Source organism: Macadamia integrifolia, chromosome 9 (assembly GCF_013358625.1).
Source record: "Macadamia integrifolia cultivar HAES 741 chromosome 9, SCU_Mint_v3, whole genome shotgun sequence".
Classification (NCBI taxonomy): Eukaryota; Viridiplantae; Streptophyta; class Magnoliopsida; order Proteales; family Proteaceae; genus Macadamia; species Macadamia integrifolia.
In genome coordinates this window covers 22,721,675-22,731,716 of record NC_056565.1, presented here as the reverse complement: position 1 = coordinate 22,731,716, position 10,042 = coordinate 22,721,675, and the positions used below count along the sequence as shown (strand labels likewise).

General features: G+C 37.1%; 1 protein-coding gene across 1 annotated transcript in view; it reads right to left on the bottom strand.

Annotated features, from left to right (window-relative positions):
* Nucleotides 1-1,919, bottom strand: part of LOC122089628 (magnesium transporter MRS2-2-like) — a 12,810-nt gene extending 10,891 nt beyond the window's left edge. Inside the window, exons 1-3 of the mRNA XM_042659346.1 lie at nt 1,674-1,919; nt 1,382-1,565; nt 922-1,043 (exon numbers count right to left, since the gene is read on the bottom strand). Coding sequence (XP_042515280.1) covers nt 922-1,043; nt 1,382-1,565; nt 1,674-1,919 — 552 coding nt within the window. The remainder of the gene's footprint in view (nt 1-921; nt 1,044-1,381; nt 1,566-1,673) is intronic.
* Nucleotides 1,920-10,042: the final 8,123 nt, after the last annotated feature.

The window sequence follows — 10,042 nt, the reverse complement described above, 5'->3', positions numbered from 1 at the left end:
GGGGAGCTGTATGTAATCGAGTCCCATACCAACAAATATGGAGATCTAAATGTAACAATGAGAGGTGCACAAAAATATTTCCCATACAATATAAACGAACAAAAAGAAGATTTACAGTGCATAAGAGTAAGAAGATCAAGGTGTACTTCTCAAGATGGAATGTGCAAGTTCAACATAGCCTACATCAAATAGAACAAATAGTTGGTGCATAAGCTCATTGATGGAATCCCTTAACCTCTTGGATCTACCCATTGATATGCCCAACTATGGGTCATCAGATATGGAGTATTCTAGCTTGCAATCAAATTCATCAAATTGAAAGCAATTCCTTCTTGCAATTGAAATATGTGATGGCAGAGATAGGCATATAGCCCACTTGGTCCCTAATCAGTGAGAGAAAGTGAGAAACCACTGTTACCAATGTGGAATTAGCCAAGGATCTTGATTGGGAAATCCATGCAGAACTCTATTTGGTTGGAACTACAGTTCTTGTCCATCACTCCAATGCAATAGTTAATGCTTAAACTCAAGAATATATATACAAGTACAAGCAGGTGACCAAGAAATATAGATAAGGAAACAAAGAGAGAACAATCTAGCCTGATGAAGAAATCTAATATAACTCAATCTCCATAGATCCACATCCGCTATGACTCAGTAAGCAAAAACCAAACCTTAATATTAAAACCCTAAATGATGATCTTCAGAATGTTTTTATTGATAAAAAATTAAAATTCATTGTCATAATACTATCCATAATCTGGTGTGAGCATAAAAACACCCACTTTTAATGCTTGTAAACATAGAAATATGATTCTGAAATCTACAAAAACCATCTTCTATTTTACCCTTCTACTACACTAATAAGATAGGAATGAAAAAGGTAAATTAATTAGTATAAGAAAGTAGAAAGTAAGTAACCTTGGAGGTTAGCTCATCTAAAGCTGGATAAGCAGAAGTCTCCAATTCTGTTGTACGTGCACCAAGAAAACTACAAATGGCTTCTAATGCTACTTCCAGTGCTCGGAATTCAAATGGAGACTCTGCATGGCAGGAGAATGTATTATGGAAAGAAAACAAAAGAATTACACTTCGAGAAATAGGCATCTCACCACAAGTTGGGACCTCCCTCTTATTTTTTGCCCCAACCCCCACCCTGACTTCTTAATATATCATCATTTTATGGATGTTTTTTCCCACTCTTGTTTTTTATGTATCATTTTTGATTTCTTGTTTTGATCGTCCCCCCATATAATTTCCATTCACCAAAAAAAAAATAAATAAATAAAAATAAAAAAAATAAAAAAAAATAAAAAATAAAAAATAAATTAATAATAATAATAATTCAAGACAGGAGCTTTATAAATTATGATATACCTACCATCTTCTTCTCCTGCTTCTTCATTTTGCCCACTGAGATGATCCTTCCCATCTCCTTTATGACCTTGATGAACAAGATTTGAAGGAGGCAATCTCCTTCTAAGTTCTTCAACAATGGGAATAATATTATCATCTAGTGGATCCCTAAGTAATACCTCATCTGTAGTGATTATAGCTTTGATATGCTACACAAACACTAGAAGCAAAGTCAGAAGATGCATGGAACCAAAAGAAACTTCTGAGCAAAACCCAACAAAGAATGGAGAAAGCAAAGAAAATTAATTGATCATCACCTCAAGATTGAGAACTATAGCCTTTTCTCTACCTAAAATGGTAGAAGGATAGGATAAGAGAGGATCAAGGATCCTAAGATCTCTAGCATGAATCTGAACCCTCTCCATGATAGAATACTTATCCACATCTAACATGGTCCCCTCTCCATTACAATCCAACAATATCCAGCTCCTCGAGACCTTCTTCTTATTCAAAGGAGACTGATCAGGATGATCTGCAGGAACAGTGCTTCCATCTCTAGCCATTAGCAATGAAAAACCGTGAATTCTGATGATCACAAGCTTATTGTCTGACATTAATCTATATTTATCACGTAAAACAAAGATTTCTTAAATTTCTGCATGAAAATATGAGACTGGTTGTCACTGGAGTAGACCAATTCTAGGGTTTTGTTGAGTTTTAAAAGATTGTATCCAATGGAATAATGGTTATCTTATTTTAATTGGTATTTAATAGTATTAATTAAGTACATTCTTATGACAACTAAATTTTTTTTTTGTTAGTTTAATAATGGTTACACTGCCCATGCTACTCTATAGTAAAACGTTTTTATTATCATATTATTATGATTATCATCAACAAAGTACAACAATTTGTATGGATATTGAGGCTGTATGTGGAATTATAACCTACACCAGAAGAAGAATGCGAAGAGGCCAAAAATGAAATATTTGTGACCTACACCAGAAGATCAATATGAAGAGGCCAGAAGATCAATAGGAAGAGACCGACAATGACTTGTTGATTTACATCATTAATGTTGGAAAACCTAGTTTTTAATATCTTCATTCTGCTCCTTCTTCGAGCATGGAGGGAGTGAGGTTATGGTTGCTTCGTAGGCGAGAAGATAATGGAGGGGATAATTTTGAAGACAAAGAAAAAAAAAATCAATTTTGTTTAATTGTAGACCAAACTTATACTCTATGAATATTCATATCATATGTTTCAATTAAAATAAAAACATAGAAAGTGTTTCTATTCGAGAGCATATGCTATGCCAACATGGAAAAACCACTCACAATGCCCTTTTGGTATATTTAAAGGGGATAAGAAGATCATTACACAAGGGGATGAGAGAGGCAAACATGGTGGCCCGAGGGTGTAGGGTATACCCTGGGATAGAGCTCTTACCACCCTCCCCCCCCCCCCCCCCCCCAAAAAAAAAGAAGCCTCGGTGTGTTTCATATGACTTGGGCAAAAATATTGAGTCAATGAAAACTCGAATTGACTAGGACTTGGTTTGGTAATTTCTGGAACCGAGGCAACTCTTCATGTATCCTAACCAAGTTTCATGTTTGTTTACTTGATTCGATTTAAAATTCTGAGTCAATGAATACTCAAATTGTCTTGAACTTGGTCTGGACATTTCTTAAACCTAGGAGAGTCTTTATGACTCACAACTAGGTTCATTTTTTTTTTTTTTAATAACTTGACTAGAGTAAAAAATACCAATTCAATAAAAACTTGGACCTGGTTTGATCATTTCTTAAACATGGGCAAGCCTTCATGAATCCTGACTAGGTTCATTTGCTCGACTTAGTTAAAAACATCAAATCAATGAAAACTCGGACAAACTCGAACCTAGGCACCATTTGATAAGGATTCTGCTGTTTCTGTGTCTAGAAACAGCTTTTCACATTTCCAGAAACAAAAATGGATTTCTTGGTGTTTGATAAACCTGTTTCTCAAAACGTTTTTTGCAGACATAATGCCATTAAAAAACCCAATAGTATCATCGAATGCCCAAAAGGGAGAGAGGGTTCGGTTGCCTCCTTTTAGGTTTAAATAGTTGTGAGATTTATCGGGCACAATAGCCTTTTTTTTTTTCTCAAATTCGTTTTTAGAAACAACAAAACAAGTCACACTTGTTTCGTCAAAGTCGTTTCTAGAACTGTAAATAGGCATAAATTTTGATTTATGTTTCTAAAAACGGATGAAACGGAATAACTTTATCAAATGCTTTTTAGGTTGTTTCTCCATTTCTGGAAACAAAAAAATGCAGAAACGACAGAAACAGAACATTGTCTAACGGTGCCTAGTATAATAATTTCTTAAGTTTGATTGGGTCGTCATGATTCTTGACTAGGTTTCAAATTTTTTTACTCGACTAGAGTGATTCTCCTAGTTAAAACCTAATTCTTGAACTATATGTTACATGTGTAAATTAATTATTTATTAATAAATTTAATGATTTCTTTTTCATTAGGTTGACAATGTGAGGGATTAGGGAGCAAAGTAAAACAAACATGATGGTGTGCTCGGTTAATAGGCACTTTTGACCCTTGTTCAATATATATATATATACAGAGAGAGAGAGAGAGAGAGAGAGAGAGAGAGAGAGAGAGAGAGAGAGAGAGAGCACTAAATAATAAAATAATTATATTCATTTAAATGCTTGTATTTGACTTATTGAAGTTTTAAATTTTACAATTAGTTTAACTGTTTTTATACTTGCTGACAAGGAAAGCTTATGAAGGCCAAACTCTTGGTTCAACAAGAAAACGCCAAGGACTAAGCACTATCTAGATGATGATGAGATATGTATGGCTCGGATCCAAATTTAAAGGGGGACCCACTAATTAGTGGACATATATACTATATAGTACTCCCAATATTTCTCCTGTTGACCAGGAAGATCTTGTCACTTCCGCAACCAATGACATCTTTGATGATTTTCCTTCACAAAATAATGTCAAAGCTTATTCATTTTAGTAGGTTTTTGACAACTTTGTTGTGTTCCCTATGTCCCTATGCAGGGAATTTTTCATAATTTAACTTCTAATATGGAATAAATGAGGGTTAGTATTATGATTGTAATTTCTTCAATTTTGGAGATACTTTAAACCCATATGGCATACTCATTTTCTGTTAGATTTGATCAATGAGATGGGTAAAGAGTCTTTTATAGCATGGTTGTCCTACTCAAATTAATGTTAATCAAATTGCTTTCCAAATGGAATTGATGAACTCTATAAATTTCATTCCATCGATTCCTAGCAAGAGTTCATATCAGAATTGGCAAAGGCTGATTCATTTCCCCATTCTAATATATCTTTGTTAGGATTGAGTGTGTCTTGTATTCTGTGGGTCCACATAATTATTATTGAGTTTGTACATATTCAAGTTTTGAATCCATTAAATATTTATAGGGTAAAATTGTAATCCAATGGGATTAGGGTTTTAGGGTTTTCTATATATTGTCTTTGTGGGAAAATCCAAGTACAAGCAACCTCCACCTATGGCAATATCATCATCAGAGCGAGCTTATTGGCAAGAAAAATAGACACAATACCTAGACCAAAAAAAAAAAAATTGGAATCTAAGCCTCCAAGTATACTACACCTTCCAAACATCTCAGATGTCAAAAGAACACCTTCATTGAGTACTTCTTTGAAATTGCAATCTTATCAGACTCTTGAGTCTAGCCACCAGCTTGAGCATTTTTATAGAGATTCTGAGAATCCCCCTCTTTATTCTCTGTAGCAACCGCCAAAGCGTCTGTCATTGTCACCTCTTAGAAAATCCAAGCAGAAGAGTCGATAGTTATGTAGAACCACATCAAAATTATCATATTGTATGTGATTGCTTACTTGATTTCTTTGTGATTGTGCATCCATTCCCAACAACTTTAAACTTTTATATGACATCTCTCTCTTTCACTTCAAAGAGCATTACTTCTAAATATTTCCTTATAATAACTATTTAAAACCTTCCTTTATTAGGTAATCACTAAAATTTCAAAAATATGATAATTTATATCTCCTCCATCACCATTTACCAACCCCAAAAAATTTGATTTTCTTACAAATAATTTAAAATTTTTCAAATGTAGAGAAAACAAGAAGAAATACCAAATGGAAAGTCAATTAAGATGGATGGTGTGAGTGGAAGGTAAAAAAAAAGATAAAGAAATTATGAAGTGACAAATTACCATAGTTTTTTGGTGGGACACCTCACCCATGTTCTGGCTTCTTTCTTTGTATATTTAAAAGCGCAAGCCATTTAGGTTTATGCTTGGCAGGTGGATTAGCACCCTAAAAAGAATGATTAGTTGGTAAATCAACTAGGACTGGTTCCATCTGAGAGAGGGGGAGTCATCTTACTCCCACAGACCCAAAAAAAAAAAAAAAAAAAAGAAAGAATGAAAGGAAAAAAAAGATAGATATGTTGGATTTGGTTGTAAGTAAAAGTATTGAGATTATATATCTTGGTGGGTTTTTGGTTCCATGTGGGGGAGGTAGCTCAAATGTCTATGTTCTAGAATTTGCTTCCCTCTGTATTGGTAATAGATTAGAAGGTAGAAGTGGGGGAGGTGCAGTGAGGTCATTTAGAGAATATTAATTTTCTGTTTAGTAATCTTGGTTTTGAGTCTTTTGATCCATCCATGTTGATAATGCCAACAGTGTTGTAATGACCACTAGAAACTTCAGTCATTTGCTGAAAAATAATTCGTGGGAGGTGGTTCCCCGAAAGGCAACGTGGTTCTAGCTTTAGCATGGGATCGATGGAAATGCATGAGAAAGCATCAACAAGGGTGAGATTTTTACATTTCATAAAGGGTGAAATGATCATTTCACTCCCCTTTGTATGTGACGCAAGTGTCACACTGCCTTTTCGGCGTACATGCATGCCTGATGGTGCTTCAAGCCCATCATGGATTTTGTCTGTTGGCTTACATCTATTGAAAAATAGGTTCCCAATTGGGCCTATTCTGGCCAAGGTTGCGCTTGTCTCAGGTTAAACCATTTAAGAAACATTTAATCAAAATCAATTAACAAAAAAAGAACCGATAATAATTATATAGGCATAACTGGAGTTTAATAAATGGGTAATCGGTTTGGTTCAGTTTGGGAACTTGGAACCAATTATAATCAATTTGGTTTCGATTTTTGTTCATCACATCCTGAATTGAACACAAACTAAATTGATTTTTTATTTTTTTAAATGCCAATGAGGGGGAATTGGGCACCCAGTGGGGCCCAAAGGGGAGGGAATGAGGGATCAAGAAAAGGGTTCCTTCAACTCGGCACCCAAGTGTCCGGGAAGGGACTCTACCTGGGGTCCCAAGGTTCATCCTAGGCCCAGCCCAACCTGATGTTGTTGAGCTAGGATATCTCAGCCCAACCCCAACCCCAACCCCAACCCTGTCAATCTAAGTGTAGGTTATGTTTGGCCTCTTTATAGGGAGAAATATCGCTGCCCGTTTGCATGGCTCTACACCTAGACACTGCCAGCATTAAGAGACCACACTACCCAAACCTTGTGTGCTGAAGATGCTTTCGCATGCCCTCCCATTGGTCTTCACACTAATGCCATGACAGCCCAACCTGATCGTGGGCCTGAAAATCCAATCCCAACCTAGTCTATGCTGAAAAGCCCAACCCAAGTTTTGAATTATCAGGAAGGTATTGTGCGGGCTTGGGCCTCAAGCCTTGGGCTTACCAAACCACACTTGCAGCAATAGTTATAGACCTATACACTGCAAGAAAAATATTGAAGATGGGATTCATGGATGGTGTCTTTTGTTCTTGTTGTCTGGCACAGGTACAACACAATATGGCAGCCTTTTTTCCCCCTTAAATATACTTATAGGGGAAGTGTTTCCCTTGAGAGTGTGGCTCCTGGTCGTACACAAAGACCAATGGAAATGCATAAAGAAACATCAACAAAAGTGTCATTTTTTATTTCATGGGGTATGGGCCGATCATTTTGCTCCCCACGTGTCTAGGGGCCACACTATCCCCACAGAAACCATTTTCCCATATACTAATTAACCTTTCTAAATAATACCAAATAGTGGCATGTACCCTAGAAACTCAAACTTGAGTCTTCGCTATGGTTACTTTATGATAACTTGGTTGCTGCCCCAACTGAGTGCTAACTCACTTATTAACATTACATTATGTTATTACGAGCAAAATGGCCCTCTTTGATAAACATATCAAAACGGCCATCTTAATTTACCATGTGGAATGATGATGTGGTAATTATAATTATGAGATTGATAATACATAGATCACAGTTTTAGGTATCAATCAACATCGATAGTGATACCTAGCTGATATCCGATCAAAGCATGATACAAACAAAAGGTAAATTTGTAAAAATATGATATACCAACGATAACTTTGAGGGAAAAAATAGATAAAGACCGATACCAATAACTAAAACCATGGCATAGGTTAAATTAGCCAACCCAAGCCCAAAACTAGAAAACTCAAGCTCAACCAGAGGGCTTGAAATATTTGGATGGGGCTGGGTTCAGGGCAAGCGAAAACCCAAGTATGGATTGTTGGACTATGGGGTAGACCTCATGTTTGGGCTATGGGATCTTGCTATCCAACCTGTCCAATGCCCAAATCTACTATGTTTGATGTGCATGCATGAGCATGATTTTCTTACAAAATCCATCCAATGCTAAAACTTAAGAATGGCAATTTTGGGGGATCCTATGCATGTTATGCTGGGTAATTCTGAGATTGAATCTCAAAATTTTACATAGGTTTGGAAATGTTATTAGTGACACATTCGGAAAATTGTCTCTTTACAAAGTAGAGATAAGGCTGCGTATATTATGATTCCCTCTAGACTTTGTAGTGACAAAAGCCTCATGCACTTTGTAAGCCCTTATCAGTGACACCCAAATCGAACCCTCTCCATTGATAATCACAAGTCTATTTGATTTTGGCCACTCACTCGATGTGGAGACAAGAATTACAAGACATAAAAGTGGTTGTGGACCATATATAATTATCGTCAAAGGACTAATAATGAGGGGGAGGGAAATGATCGAGCCTTGGTGAGTTTCGGCCGACTTTGGTAGAAATATTGAGTCACAAGTGACTTAGGAAGACTCGGATTGGGTCTTGTCACTTTTAACATTGGGCAAATCTTCAAAACTCTTGATTATGTTTCTGATCTCTTTTTCGCTTTACTCGACTTAGGTAACTCGCTCGAGTCAAGACCTGGTTTTCACCAATGCTTGGAGTTTGAACATAAAATGTATATACAATTTACGAGTTTAGCAATCCAAATAGTTTGGGCACAGGCCAGGCTAAGGTTAGTCCAACATAGCCCACAAGATGTTGGAGTTACCAGTCAGAAAATCATGGGCTTAGGGCAAGGCAACCTATAAACGTACCTATATGAAAATTAAGGTTCAGCCCTTCAAAATCTCTATATTTGCAATAACCATAACGGGCGTAAGAGGGACAAGCAAGTTTTGAACTTTGAAGGATCTGCACGAAATCGGAACTTTTCTTATTGATTTGGTTTCAGATTCACCTTATCACACAAAACCGATTCAATCCCAGTTCTAGGTTTTCCCTTTTGGGTATGAGGCTTGGATTTGTTATCGAGTCCCTTTCCCACACAAAGCAGTGCTATTTGGCTCCTTTGCTAAGCGGTGATCACCCAGGTCTTGTCCATAGCTATCTGGACGATCGCCACGTATCGAGGTGACGATTCAATGGCTCCCAATATCTCATTCTCGCTCCTTGTTCGCCGCACCTCGTTGAATCATTGCCTAGACACATGGCAATCGCCCAGATAGCTATGGGCCAACCTGACGCGATCACCGCTAAGGAGAAGAGCGGGATTCGTGCTATGTAGTGTCATTGTTCCCCACCCACCTTATTCCTTGGGTCACACCCTCACTCCTCCTATTACTCCCCTGAACCTGCCACTCCAACACCAAAGGTGCCCAACGCACATCCATCAATTGGGAGCACCCAGGCACACACCCCCAACACATGGGTGAACAACCCAAGGATCTCGTGGCCATTGGAGAAGATCTTTTTGCTACTCCCCCCAACCCAAGCTGCCCCATTGTGACCTATCGGGCCATGGGCCTTTGGTCACAAACTCGCCATGCCTTAGTTATGTTTGGTTGCAAAAATGAATAGAAAAAAAAAGCTAAAAGAGAGAGATAGACTCATAAGTCAATCATTGTATATAATAAAAATCATGATAATATAATTATTGATTTGTATATTTTTTAGAATTTGGCTCCTCTATGGTGCAACAGTGTCTGGCAAGCATTCAACACCCAGAAAATGCCTTGGACTCCATGTCAAGGCATTTCTAGTTGTTGGATAGGCGCCTAACAGTGTATTGCTTTTTCATCAAGTTCTTTTTTTTTTTTCATTTCCTAACAACCAAACATAGCTTATTATATGGTTCGATGTAGAGCCCATCCAATCAATCAAAGAACATTGTAGGTCGGTTACTGGTTATCACTGACCTGTAAAAAATTGTCAACTTTACACATGACCACGTCCGCATCACGACCACCGTCCCCATCACAACGGAGTCTTCATTTTCAAATCTCATAGCAAACTCTGCGATCTTCGATAAAAGTACATAGAAT